Source organism: Lynx rufus, unplaced genomic scaffold (assembly GCF_022079265.1).
Source record: "Lynx rufus isolate CCGP_SWC_20201006 ecotype Redwood Valley unplaced genomic scaffold, mLynRuf1.p SCAF_17, whole genome shotgun sequence".
Lineage (NCBI taxonomy): Eukaryota > Metazoa > Chordata > Mammalia > Carnivora > Felidae > Lynx > Lynx rufus.
Window position 1 is genome coordinate 34,729,646 of NW_025814831.1, and position 13,555 is coordinate 34,743,200.

Sequence of the window (13,555 nt, forward strand, 5' to 3'; positions counted from 1 at the left end):
TAAGAGTTTCTGATGAAAATTACTAAGTCAAAGACTATACACATTTTTAAAACTTTATAGATTGTCAAATTGCTTTTCAAAAAAGATTGTGACAGTTCATTCTACCACCACTCCATGAGGGTTTATTTTTACAGTTTGTCATTGTGATAGAAGCAACACGGTATTAATGTTTCTTAAATTCCCTGGATTACTGGTAAGGGAAAATATTTTTCATCTATATAGGAGTCATATGTATTTTTTCTTTGAAATTATCTACATCTTTTGCCTATTTTCTACTGGGGCTCTAGTGGCTTTCTTGCTGACATTTATGAGTTATTTCTATATTTGATCCAATCTTCTAATATTCGCTTCTCTCACAAGCCTACAAAGCAGATGTCTTGGGGCCATAGTCTGATATTGGGCAAGATCTCATATTTCTAGAGTCCCCAACTCTGCGGCACCAGCACAACCCATGCTTGCTGTGCTGTGGCAGGTGGTGTTCATGTTCAACCTGAAGTCCTCGCCCAGCTCAGGGGAACTGATGTTTGTGGAGCGCTACCAGGAGGTGATTCAGGAACTGGCCCGGGTAGAGCACAAGATTGAAAACCAGAACTCAGATGGCGGGAGCAGCACCATTCGGAGAACAGGCAGCGGCCGCTCGACTCTACAAGCCATCGGCAGCGCAGCAGCAGCAGGTGCCACAAGGGCGGTGAGGGCGCTCGAGGAGGGGGGGTACCAGGGGAAAAGCCACCAAATCACAGGCTCCTCATAAAGGTGAGCAGAAATCCAGAGCAGGACACTTGCCTTGAAGCATAGCAGTCCTGACACACACAGTCGGTCTCTAGCTGTGCCCAAATTCCCTAAGCTGGGTGGTCACATACCTGCCCCTTCAGCTACTCCGTTAAGCTCTTCCTGTGGGATTTAAATGGAAGAGTGTGAACGCCATTTCCCCCATGTGTTTTTGATGGCCACTAGCTTGGGCTCCGGGCAATGGTTAGGAATTTGTTTCCTTCCTATCTAGTTATTCAGAGAGAAAGCGTGTTACTTTACTTTTCCATAAAGCGAAGAAGCCGTGTATCATGCCAACGGCCTGGGCTTCACAGGCCTCAGTGCCCAGCATTGGCAGCAGTGCAGAAGCTCATCCTTTCGATATTTCTTGAGGGCAGAACCCTGCCCCACATTTCCATGCCTCTTCCTGACCTAGGTTCCACATATCAAGTACCAGCACACATTGCTGCTCTACATTCTCCCAGAAATTCTCTGTACCTAGTCAAAAGAATGTATGCACATCCTTTTTGTTTTTAATATAAATGGGCTTTTAAGAATAAGTACTGTTTTCTACCTTTTGGTTTTTTTTTTTTTAGCAATGCGTTTTAGAGATCTTTTCTGATTAGCACACACAGAGTCACCTCGTTACTTCTCAGCTCCCTTCTTTAGCTCCCATTGGGAAAAGCCCCCAATCATCTCTACCATTTTGAGTTTCTCTGGGTCTTCCTTTATGTAACATTGTTTTCATGCCATAAGACCAGGCTGTAATGATGGTACTAATATGCATAAAAGATAATGCCATGCAGAAGGATCTCAAACATTTTTTTTTTTAATTTTAAGTTTATTTATTTTGAGAGCGCAGAGGAGGGGCAGAGAGAGAGGGGGAGAGAGCGAATGCCAGGCAGGCTCCGTGCTGTCAGCGTGCAGGGCTCGAACTCACGAACTGTGATATCATGACCTGAACTGAAACCAAGAGTTGGACACCTAACCAACTGAGCCACCCATGCACCCCTCAAACATTTTTTTTTAAATAACTACTTTTCAAAATACAAGTGGTAGTAAGAATCATCTTAACCTCTTGCTTTTTACTCCACTGCTGGGTGTCCAGGAATGGTATTTTACTCCATCTCTGATGTGACTGACAAGCTACTCAGCACCGCTGGAGAACCCATCCCCACCCTCCAGGAGGACTTTTGGATAAGCCACACCCTGGTGGAGCCCACTGCTCCCCTGAGAGAGGTTCTGGAAGACCTCAGTCCCCCTGCCATGGCTGCATTTGACCTAGCTTGCTCTCAGTGCCAGCTCTGGAAAACCTGCAAGCAGCTCTTAGAAACAGCTGAACGACGTCTAAACATTAGCCTCGAGAGCCGGGGTGAGTGTGCTTCTTTAGCTGTATTCCTTAATTCTCAAATGGGGGGATGGGTTTCTGAGATGCTTGATAAATTGGATTAGAAGAAAATGCTTTTTGGGGTAGGAGAGATAGGGAAAAAGGATTATTAATTAATTTCCTCATGTCCAATTTGGTGGCTTAAATATAGTCTGAGAGTTTTGTCTTCTTAATAGACTTGGCAGTCTGCAGTAATTTAGGGAAATTCTTTTCTGGTTTATAGATAAATTCAAGGAAGAAATATATATTCAAAAATGATGTAAGTGGAATTTGTGCCTTCAGACTGCATGCCTCCTGAAGAATGAACCCCACTTAATCTAAAACCTAGAACAGTCTTGAGTTCGTAAACCAGGTGTAAGGGAATATTTCATGGATCACAGTTAGAGGGAGGATTGTACCTTGGGTTAATAATGTCCCAGAACGTGTATATTGAATTCTTGGAGGAATTTGGTATATGAACGTAGAGGGATGTGAAGAATTAGGCAAAGTTCCACTCTCCACCCATCCGTGATACACCAAACGTTGGACAAAGCACCTCTCTCTCAGTAGTAAGGAGAGATGAAAGGTGAATAGGTCATGATATAAGAGCCACTCCTAGGTTCAGTGATTCATTAGGAGAAGTTAAAAAACTCAGCATGTAGTCATACTCTTGGCTAAGATTTATTGCAGCAAAAAGATACGCAGCAAAATCAGCAAAGGGAAAAGGCTCGTGGGATAAAATCCGGAGGAAGCCAGGCATAGCTTCCAGGAGTCTTCTCCCTGTGGACTCACACAGGATGTGCTTAATTCCTCTAGCAATGAGCTGTGACAAGTGTATCCAAGGAAGCTCAGAGACTCAATGCCCAACGTTTTATTGTGTTTTGTTTTGTTTGGGGGGGGGGGGGGGCGCGCATCTCTGCCCCGCGTGTACCAAAATTCTAGATTCTCAAAAGGAAACAGGTGTTCAGCATAAACCACATTGTACAAACAGTGTAGGCACAGCTGGCCACTCTTGTCATCTAGGGCAAGCTCTATATCAGTGTCAGAAACCATTATTTAGTCAAGTTTGTAGATGCCAGCCAGTGGCAACCTTGCAGGCAGGCCTTTCTAAGGATAGCAGCCCCAGGCCTGCTGTGGTACCTCTTTTCTGCATGCCTCTACAAATCCTTTCTGAGCTGTTGTTAAAATGTCCTTTAATGTTCACATGGACCTTCTAAGAAAGTAAACTGTGGCATATGCAATGCTGTTCTTATTGAACAATTTCCCTCCCCTTTTTCTAGTTCTCATTCAAAAATGAAAGGAGATATTATCCAAACTGTTAACAGCTGCAATGGTTTCATGTCAATCAATAGTATCTAGTCTTATTTCCAGATTATCCAAAGTGTAGGGGGTACGAGAGATACAAGGAATAATCTCTGTCCATTAAGTTGTTTATAGTCTAGTCAGGGTGTCAAGATGCCCCTTTAGGCAAAGAGAGAAGACAGGTGTGATCCCAGCTCAAGTTCTCAGCTGAGGACTGTACCAAGGCAAATCCACACAAGTGTTTGGCTTGGGACAGCAGTTTCATAGAGTGCCAGAGACCGTGTGCCCGCTGCTGTTTGCAGCTGAGGCATCAGGCTGGAGGTAGCCCTGGAACCTCAGACATTGAATAAACCAGGTAAGCTGGCTGTCACCAAAATGGCACAGCATATATTTCCTCTTTAATGTTGGGGAAGACAAAACTGTACAGGTAAGTACAAGACTGAGTTATCAGTCTCTGAAAGTGCCTTATTTTTTCTGCATTCCCTCTTCCTTCAATCCATTTCCAGGTCGGCGGCTAGACCAGGTACTCCTCAATGCTGATGGCATTCGAGGTTTTCCTGTTGTTCTTCAGCAAATCAGTAAGATTCTCAATTATCCACTTATATCAGCCGGACAAACTAAATCGGGTGAGCTGCTTTTCTCCCTTTTTTTTGTTTGTTTGTTTTGTTTTCTCCTAAACTTGGAGCATTAGGTCAGCATCAGCATTCACTTTTTCTCATTTGCTTTCCACAGAGAGTGTAGAAGAAAAAGGAGGGGGCCCTCCGCGGTGCAGCATAGCTGAGCTGCTTCAGATGTGTTGGCCCAGCCTAACCGAGGACTGTGTCGCCGGCCACACCACCCTGTCCCAGCAGCTGGAACAAGTCCTCCAGGCGCTGAGAGAGGCTCTACAGCTGCCAGGTACGGCCCGACTGCACAGCAGCAGATGAGGGCTGAGCTGGGGAGAGGGGATAGCCGAGAGTGAAGGAACACTTTGGGGCAGAGGCTTAGGACTCTGGAACTGGGCTCATGAAGCCCCTTCTTAGCCAGGGCATGTCTCACAGCTAATTCCACCTGTTTTCCCAGCCCCTCAAGTGAAGGGATGCTTAATGCTCCCTTAGCTGATACATTTTTCTCATTCTTTTTTTTTTTTTTTTTGACTTAAACATTTTTCTCATTCTCAATGAGAAATACACCCAGAAGGTACTCAGTAAATATTTATCAACCTTCCCTAAAGGATTGCTGTGCTCTTCATCAAGCCATTCCACCCCAGAGACACTGGGGTGAAAACAGGACTATCCACCCTGATTTCTGCAAACTCAAAGCTCTTACTGGCTGAGAATCACTCGTAAGGGCAACCAATTTAGGACTTTATAGCTGCCTTGTAAGCATAGCACCCGAGCTATAGGATGCCCCATTGACCCAGAGCTGGAAGCAGAGACTAAGTCCTCCATCCCTTCTCTTGCCATAACTCCTCCCAGAGCCCAGGAGTACTCCACTCTCCTCACTGGTGGAGCAGGCGGCCCAGAAAGCTCCAGAGGCAGAGGCCCACCCTGTGCACATCCAGACTCAGCTCCTCCAGAAGAATTTGGGCAGACAGACCCCAGCAGGCAGCAGACAGACTGACTACCTAGGCACCTTCTTCAGTTACTGCAGCACCATGGCCGCGGTTCTCCTTCGGAGTTTGAGTTCTGAGCCTGGTAAGTAGCAAGAAAGAGGAAAGGGAGTTGTGACTGGCCTGCAAGTGTTTAAGGTAGGGAAGAGGAAAGGTGCTCAATTAAGAGGTTCTGGGTACAGCAGTAGCCAAGAACGCTAGATTTATAGGGTCCCCTCTTATTCATCCCTGTGTTTTATTCATCCCTGCTTGCTCACTGTTGGGTACAGCTGTACAGCACATGGGAGTACCGAATAAATTTTGACTGCATTAATGGCAAAAACACCTCTCTCAGATCATTGTGGATTTGAGGACCCAGAGACGAATCATGTCTATGATCTGAGGGCCAGGTTCTTGCTTGAGTTCACAGAGAGAGTACTGCGTACACTTTAGTCTTATTGAAGAGAGCAGGATGAGCTGTTTGGGGCCAAACCTACCCACTAAAGTTTGTCTGTGGTTGGAAGTCTTTAGAGCAGTGGTAAGGTGTCAACTTGTGGTCAGCGTCATGTTGAGAATACCCTTTAGGTAGAAAATATCAAGTATTTTCTGACTATAGTCAGAAAGTATTACTGACTATATCAGTATAGTCTTCATTTTGATACTGCACTTCTTTATTAATTCTGGGAAACAGGGCTCTGAGCTATTGCAGTCATTGGTGAAAACCAAGGTCACTTTGTTTCTCTTTGCAGATCACATGGAAGTCAAGGTAGGAAATCCATTTGTTCTCCTGCAACAGAGCTCTTCCCAACTTGTGTCACACCTCCTGCTTGAGCGACAAGTTCCCCCAGACAGGTAGGAACTACTCTGTGGGAGTTAAGCATGGATGGGCCTTCCTAATGGTTTCATTAAGGAGTGCTCAGTGGGGTGGTGCTTGAATTCAGTACAGAGAGTAGGGATTTCTTCCAGATTTTTCCCTTAATTTGCACTTACTCTTACACAGCTACATTAAAGTTCAATTTCAGTTGTTTCTCTCTCACCACCTCTCGCAACATTTATGTTGCAAGCATAAAATTAAGGGGTGAATCTTCATTCATGAATAGGCAAAAATCCAAAAATTTGATAGCTCATGAGTTGACTACACCATAGGAAAACAAGCATTCTTATGGATTGCTGGTGGGATATAAATTGGTACAGCCCCTGTGGGAAGACATTTGTCTATATTTATTACAAAAAACAAATTTATATATCCTTTGATCTAGCAATCACATTGGGGAATTTATCCTGTGGCTTTACTGACATGTGAAAAATGGTGTTTATCCAAAGTCATTTTATTACAGCCTTATATGTAGTAGCAACAGATCAGAAAAATCCACTGTCCACTAATAAAAGACTGGTTAAATTATGGTTCCACCTATAATGGAATATTGTATAGCTGTAAATAGGAATGAGGTGGTCTCTCTGTAGGGGGATATGGACAGTTCTCCCAGATATGTAATCAAACGAAAAAGCAAGGGCAGAGCAGTGGCTCTAATAGGCTACCTTTGGTCTGGGGTGGGGGGGGGGGGTGGGGGGGGAGGCAGGGGGGAGAGGGAGAGAGTAAGAATAACAAAGAGCCTGCATTTACATTAGATTGTATAAGCATAAAAAAATTCTGAACTTGGGTGATATACCTGTGCACTCAGGTCTTACATGCCCTCTGCTTCTCTCCGTCCAGGCTGGCAGTCCTTCTGGCCCGAGAGGGGCTCAACCTGAGTGTGCCGAAGGTCATTGTTAACTGCTGCTGTGAGCATCTTGCCCTTTGCTCTTCCCAGCAAAGTCAGCAAACATCATCCCTTGTGACCCAGCTGGGCGTCATGGTCCAGCTGCACACCTCCCACTGCCTGGATGACCTCCCACTTTGTACACTGAGCTCCCCGAAGCCAACTGGGAATCCCACGTTGGAGAGAAAGCCCCGCTCCTCCCCAAGGGATTCATCACTCCCAGCCCTTACCTCTTCTGCCTTGGCCTTCCTTAAGTCCCGCTCAAAGCTGCTGGCCACAGTGGCCTGTCTAGGAGCTTCCCAGGGGTCAAAGCTCACCAAGCCCAGCTTGTCATGGAAGGAGCTTCGTGGCCGCAGGGAAGTGCCTCTGAGCGCAGAGCAGGTAGCCCAGGAGTGTGAACGCCTCCTGGAACAGTTCCCTATGCTTAAGGCCTCCCTCATGGCTGCCTGGGAGCCCCTACGACGGTCCACTGAGCAGGGGCAGAGCCTGGCAGTGAGTCTCTGTGGTCGGGCCAGTCTGTCTACCGTCCTCCTGGGCCTGCACTCTCCCAGTGCTCTAGACGTGCTTACTGAGGCCTTCAAGGAAGCCCTGGTGGCCAGAGATTGGCCCCAAGCCCTTCAGCTCACAGAAGTGTACGGGCGAGATGTGGATGACTTGAGCAACATAAAGGATGCGGTCCTGAGCTGTGCCGCGGCATGTGGTGAGCAGAAAGCTATGCCTCCCCTTCCCTGGTGGTAATAACATTGAGCATTCAGTGAGTGTATCATTGCATTAGATCTTCATAGTAACTCTAGAGAAAGGTGCCACTGTATCTCATGATACCAAGAGGAGACTGAGGCTCAGAAGGTAGAAAACTTGCCCAGGATAGGAGCAGAGCTTACCTTTAGAATGGGCATCTACCTTTCCATCTACCTTTAGAATGGGCACTCATAACCAACTTTCTCAACACTGCATATCACAATCCCTGGAAAATTCTATAAATTACATATATCTGAGCACAACCCCCAGAAGCCCAGGATGGGATTCAAACAAATGTTTACTTTAAAACAGGGATCAGCAAACTTTTTCTGTAAAGGGCTTTGTAGGCCATACAGTCTTGGTTGCAGCGACTGGACTCTGCCATTATAGCATGAAAGCAGCCATACGTGATATGTAAACAAATTACCATAAGTACATTCTACTAAAATTTTATTCATAAAAACAGAATGTGGGGGCGCCTGGTTGGCTTAGTCAGTGGTACATGTATAAAAGCTCCCAAGGAACTTTTAAGGGCTTTGAGAGCAATGACCTAGAACACTCCACTGGGGGAGCAAGGGTTAGGCATGCTGTAGGGAATGGCTTCTCAATCCAGGGCTTGACTGCCCTGCAGAAAGGAGAAAATCCTTCCTAGAGAAGGTGGAGAAATCCCCTGATGGGCTGTGCAGTCTTAATTGCTTAGAAATTAATTGTTTTCAGATCTGTGAAATGGGTGTGGGAAAGATCTACTAAGTAATAATGATAGAGGGTATGGAGGGAGTGAAACTAGTTTACCTGAAATAACTTTCAAGCAGTTATATATTTGAATTTCACAGAGTGGAAATTGCAGGGAAAACCAGAGGTTCCACCTACAAGCCGAGTCTGAAATGGTGCTATCTGTGCAGCCTGCCAAAATATGGAGATGTCTCTGTATTTCAAAATACATCCGCTCTTCTATCTTTTATTCCTTCCTCCTTCCTCTCTTCCTTTTTCTTCCTTTCTCCTTCTCTCTCTCTCTGTTCAGAAAATCTCATGACTGTGATTAAGTTAGCATAAAGAGAAACATAAGGGTATATGGCATTTCTGCTTGTTACATAATGGTTCCAAGTATAAACATTAATTAAGGTCAGATGGGTCTTAAGGATCCTCCAAGCTCCTGTTTTATGAAATTGAGCAAAGCCCTTTTCTTAAGAAGTAAACTGGATTCTTGAGCTCTTCCAGTGCCAGACTTACTATCTTTGGGTATCTTTTCATCCTATAGACAAAGACGGTTGGCAGTTCCTGTTTCCTGTGAAGGACGCATCTCTGAGAAGTCGGCTAACCCTACAGTTTATGGACAGGTGGCCCCTGGAGTGGTGCCTGGAGATCCTGGCATACTGCATCTCAGACACAACTGTCAAAGATGGACTGAAGTGTGAGCTACAGAGAAAGCTAGCAGAGCTGCGGGTGTATCAGAAGGTATGGGTCCCAGCATCAAGAGGAAGGAAATAGGCTTCCCACTGTATTACCAGCTCCATCCTATTTTCATGTGATGGTGGATTTTAAGAAACAGACGATCTGGGCCTGGCTTTTGTTCTGTATCTGTTTTTAGATCTGGCTTCTGTTTTTAGGTAAACAATGAGGAGACCGTGTATCTATTTCCTTTTATAATTTTAAATATGAATGCATCAAACAAGGATAATAATAACAGTCCACAAAGCCTCTTTCACATGTGTATTTGAGTTTTGTGCATGTTTTATGTCTGTTATGTCTTCTTTGTTGTTGTTCAAGCGTTTTTATAGAGCTTAATCTCAATTATATCTTTTTTAAAGATTGTTTTAAATTTCAGCTAAATTTCAACAGCCATTTTGAAAGGCTGCATGAAAGTGACAGTTTCCAAATGAACGATTATTTGCAGATGAGTGTTATATTCAAGATCAAGAGGCCCAAGGAGACAGATTTAGGTGATATGGCTACATAGCAAGTATAAAATCTATGCTGATTTTTCCATGTGTACTTGCAACCAGAGTCCAGAGCCCCATCAGAGAAAGTGAAAATGGCAGGTGAAAGAGATTTTCTTTCCACTCTTCCTCAGCACTTCTCATGCAGAGCTTAAATGCTGCATGAAAGACGATCTCACGGAACATTCAAGCTGGGAGAATATCTTGGGTAGAGTTTTGAGATGGAGGAGCATGGGACAAATGACCCCAGAAGGCTGCACAAGTTGTGAAACACAGAAGCCTCTGATTGCCCTATTAAGTGAAAGGCTCCAATCCTGACCTCCCTGCCCAGCCTTTGCTCCCTGAGTATGCTTCTCAGATACATTCACTCACTTTTCCAAACAGTCTTTGCCTCATTTGCTTTAATTTCTCCTCTCTCCTGGAAAGTTTTGACAGCCTGACTTTGGGACACAAACTTAGGGGTGGCCCATCCCTGGAAACTCCAGTGACTTGTTTGTGGAAGGGGAAGCTGCAGTGTGGTTTGAGAGTTCTTTCTATTTCCCCTTAGATTCTAGGTTTGCAAGCTACCGTGGTATGGTGTGACTGGCAGACCCTGAGGAACTGTTGCCTTGAGGACCCATCAACTGTCATGAACATGATTCTAGAAGCAAAGGTACTATTTTCCTGAGTGGTAGTTCCCTTTCTCCTCTTCTCACAGTTGAAACTCCTTACCTGGTTGTGTAGACCCCTTTCCATGTATCAATGTCCACATTTTCTTTTTTTTTTTTCCCCATTTTTTTTTTTTAGATTTATTAAGTAATTATATATTTTTTTATTTTTTATATTGGTAATCTACATCCAAGTTAGTTAACATATAATGCAATAATGATATACCCATTTAGCCCATCCCCCTCCCACAACCCCTCCAGTAGCCCTCTGTCTGTTCTCCATACTTGACAGTCTCTTATGTTTTATCCCCCTCCCTGTTTTTATATTATTTTTGCTTCCTTTCCCTTGTGTTCATCTGTTCCCTGTCTTAAAGTCCTCATATGAGTGAAATCATATGTTATTTGTCTTTCTCTGACTGACTAATTTCGCTTAGCATAAAACCCTCTAGTTCCATCCATGTAGTCGCAAATGGCAAGATTTCATTCTCTTTTGATTGTCGAGTAATACTCCATTGTACCCCATCTTCTTTATCCATTCATCCATCGATGGACATTTGGGCTCTTTCCATACTTTGGCTATTGTTGATAGTGCTGCTATAAACATGGGGGTGCATGTGTCCCTTCGAAACAGCACACCTGTATCCCTTGGATAAATACCTAGTAGTGCACTTGCTGGGTTGTAGGGTAGTTCTATGTTTAATTTTTTGAGGAACCTCCATACTGTTTTCCAGAGTGGCTGCACCAATTTGCAATCCTACCAGCAGTGCAAAAGAGATCCTCTTTCTCTGCATCCTCCCCAACATCTGTTGTTGCCTGAGTTGTTAATGTTAGCCATTCTGACAGGTGTGATGTGGTTATCTTATTGTGGTTTTGATTTGTATTTCCCTGATGATGAGCGATGTTGAGCATTTTTTCATGTGTTGGCTGGCTATCTGGATGTCTTCTTTGGAGAAGTGTCTATTCATGTCTTTTGCCCGTTTCTTCACTGGATTATTTGTTTTTTGGGTGTCGAGTTTGATAAGGTCTTTTTTTTTTTTTTTAATTTTTTTTTTCTACGTTTATTTATTTTTGGGACAGAGAAAGACAGAGCATGAACGGGGGAGGGGCAGAGAGAGAGGGAGACACAGAATCGGAAACAGGCTCCAGGCTCTGAGCCATCAGCCCAGAGCCTGACGCGGGGCTCGAACTCCCGGACCGCGAGATAGTGACCTGGCTGAAGTCGGACGCTTAACCGACTGCGCCACCCAGGCGCCCCGAGTTTGATAAGTTCTTTATAGATTCTGGATACTAACCCTTTATCTGATATATCGTTTGCAAATATCTTCTCCCATTCCATCGGTTGCCTTTTAGTTTTGCTGATTATTTCCTTCACTGTGCAGAAGCTTCTTATTTTGATAAGGTCCCAGTAGTATTTTTGTTTTTGTTTCCCTTGCCTCTGGAGACGTGTTGAGTAAGAAGTTGCTGCAGGCAAGATCAAAGAGGTTTTTGCCTGCTTTCTCCTCGAGGATTTTGATGGCTTCCTGTCTTACATTTAGGTCTTTTCATCCATTTTGAGTTTATTTTTTTGTATGGTGTAAGAAAGTGGTCCAGGTTCATTTTTGTGCATGTTGCTGTCCAGTTTTCCCATCACCACTTGCTGAAGAGACTGTCTTTATTCCATTGGTTATTCTTTCCTGCTTTGTCAAAGATTAGTTGGCCATATGTTTGTGGGTCCATTTCTGGGTTCTCTATTCCATTGATCTGAGTGTCTGTTTTTGTGCCAGTACTATACTGTCTTGATGATTACAGCTTTTTAATAAGCTTGAAGTCTGGGATTGTGATGCCTCCTGCTTTGGTTTTCTTTTTCAAGATTGCTTTGGCTATTCGCGGTTTTTTCTGGTTCCATACAAATTTTAAGATTGTTTGTTCTAGCTCTGTGAAGAATCCTGGTGTTATTTGGATAGCGATTGCAATGTCCACATTTTCTTGGTAACTACATCACATTCTTTTCTCTTTTTGTGTGTGAAATTTACCAACGTACAGAAAAGTGTAGAGAATAATACAATTGATGCTTTTATACTGTCACCCCACACTGTACACCCTAAGTACAGAATGTAGCGCTAGTGGTGAAATTGCTGAATCGTCAGGCATGAGCATCCTCACCTTTACCGAGATGTTAGAAATTGCTTTTCAGACCAGTTGTCCACTTGCAGTTCCTATTGCTCCACATTCTTACAGCATTCAGTATTGTCCAGCTTTTCCCTTTGTGCCTATAAGATGAGATCTCACTACTGTTGGAATTTACGTTTCCATGGTTACTAATGACCTTGAATATCTTTTCAAATGTTTATTGAACATTTGAGTGCTAAATAGAATTTCTTTTTTTTTTTTTTAATTTTTTTTTTCAACGTTTATTTATTTTTGGGACAGAGAGAGACAGAGCATGAACGGGGGAGGGGCAGAGAGAGAGGGAGACACAGAATCGGAAACAGGCTCCAGGCTCTGAGCCATCAGCCCAGAGCCCGACGCGGGGCTCGAACTCACGGACCGCGAGATCGTGACCTGGCTGAAGTCGGACGCTTAACCGACTACGCCACCCAGGCGCCCCTAGAATTTCATTTTTTAAGGAGCTAAATATACCATAGTTCAAAATGTGAATGTACTCATTCAGATGTTCATTCATTCATTGAGGAAACTTTTATTGCTCATCTGTAAGACAGCTTAGCCCTTGACCTTGTGCAGCTCACATTTGAGGAAGGGTGGTGATGTGAGGCACATCCCTAGATGACTGCGATATATCAAGTGACAGATTGTGGAGGGAGCACAGGCAGGGCACCTAATGGGGCCTGCGAAACCAAGAAACACTCCAAACGAGGTGGCAGAGTTGTGGGGAGGACGTTCCAGATGGCACCACATTAAAATACTTGGACGTTCTCTGAAACTTTAATCCAACGTTCACAAATTCGGAGTGGGGGCTAGCAAATGGGGACACAGATGGAATCCAATGCCCAGCATGTTTGTTTGGCCTATGCAGTATTGGTCTGCCAAATTTTAATTTTTCATACTGTGATCTCTTCCCAACATTTTGAAATATGGAAAAAAATTTTTTTAATTTTTTAATGTTTATTTATTTTTGAGAGACAGACAGAGCGCAAGTGGAAAAGGGGCAGAGAGAGGGAGACACAGAATCCGAAGTAGGCTGTAGCTCTGAGCTGTCAGCACAGAGCCCGACATGGGGCTCGAACCCATGAACTGCAAGATCATAATCTGAGCCGAAGTCAGACGCTCAACTGAGCCACCCAGGCGCCCCTTGAAATATGGAAATTTTTTGATTGAAGAAAATTTTTTTTAATTTTTGAAGTCTGGCAACACTGGGCCTTGCATATATGGTAACAGTCAGAGTTGAGTAGACACTGTCTCCTTTGTGTTTTGTTTTGTTCTTTTGTTTATGTATTTTAATTCAAATATAATTAATATATAGTGTTATATTAGTTTCAGCATACAATGTA

The 13,555-nt window shown here is 43.9% G+C and overlaps 1 protein-coding gene across 1 annotated transcript in view; it reads left to right on the forward strand.

Moving 5' to 3' along the window:
- The window catches only part of ZFYVE26 (zinc finger FYVE-type containing 26), a 68,202-nt gene that overhangs the window by 25,091 nt on the left and 29,556 nt on the right, over positions 1-13,555 (forward strand). The window contains exons 15-23 of the mRNA XM_047079458.1: positions 473-674; positions 1,856-2,119; positions 3,922-4,041; positions 4,148-4,312; positions 4,873-5,091; positions 5,735-5,837; positions 6,700-7,445; positions 8,742-8,938; positions 9,968-10,072. Coding sequence (XP_046935414.1) covers positions 473-674; positions 1,856-2,119; positions 3,922-4,041; positions 4,148-4,312; positions 4,873-5,091; positions 5,735-5,837; positions 6,700-7,445; positions 8,742-8,938; positions 9,968-10,072 — 2,121 coding nt within the window. The remainder of the gene's footprint in view (positions 1-472; positions 675-1,855; positions 2,120-3,921; positions 4,042-4,147; positions 4,313-4,872; positions 5,092-5,734; positions 5,838-6,699; positions 7,446-8,741; positions 8,939-9,967; positions 10,073-13,555) is intronic.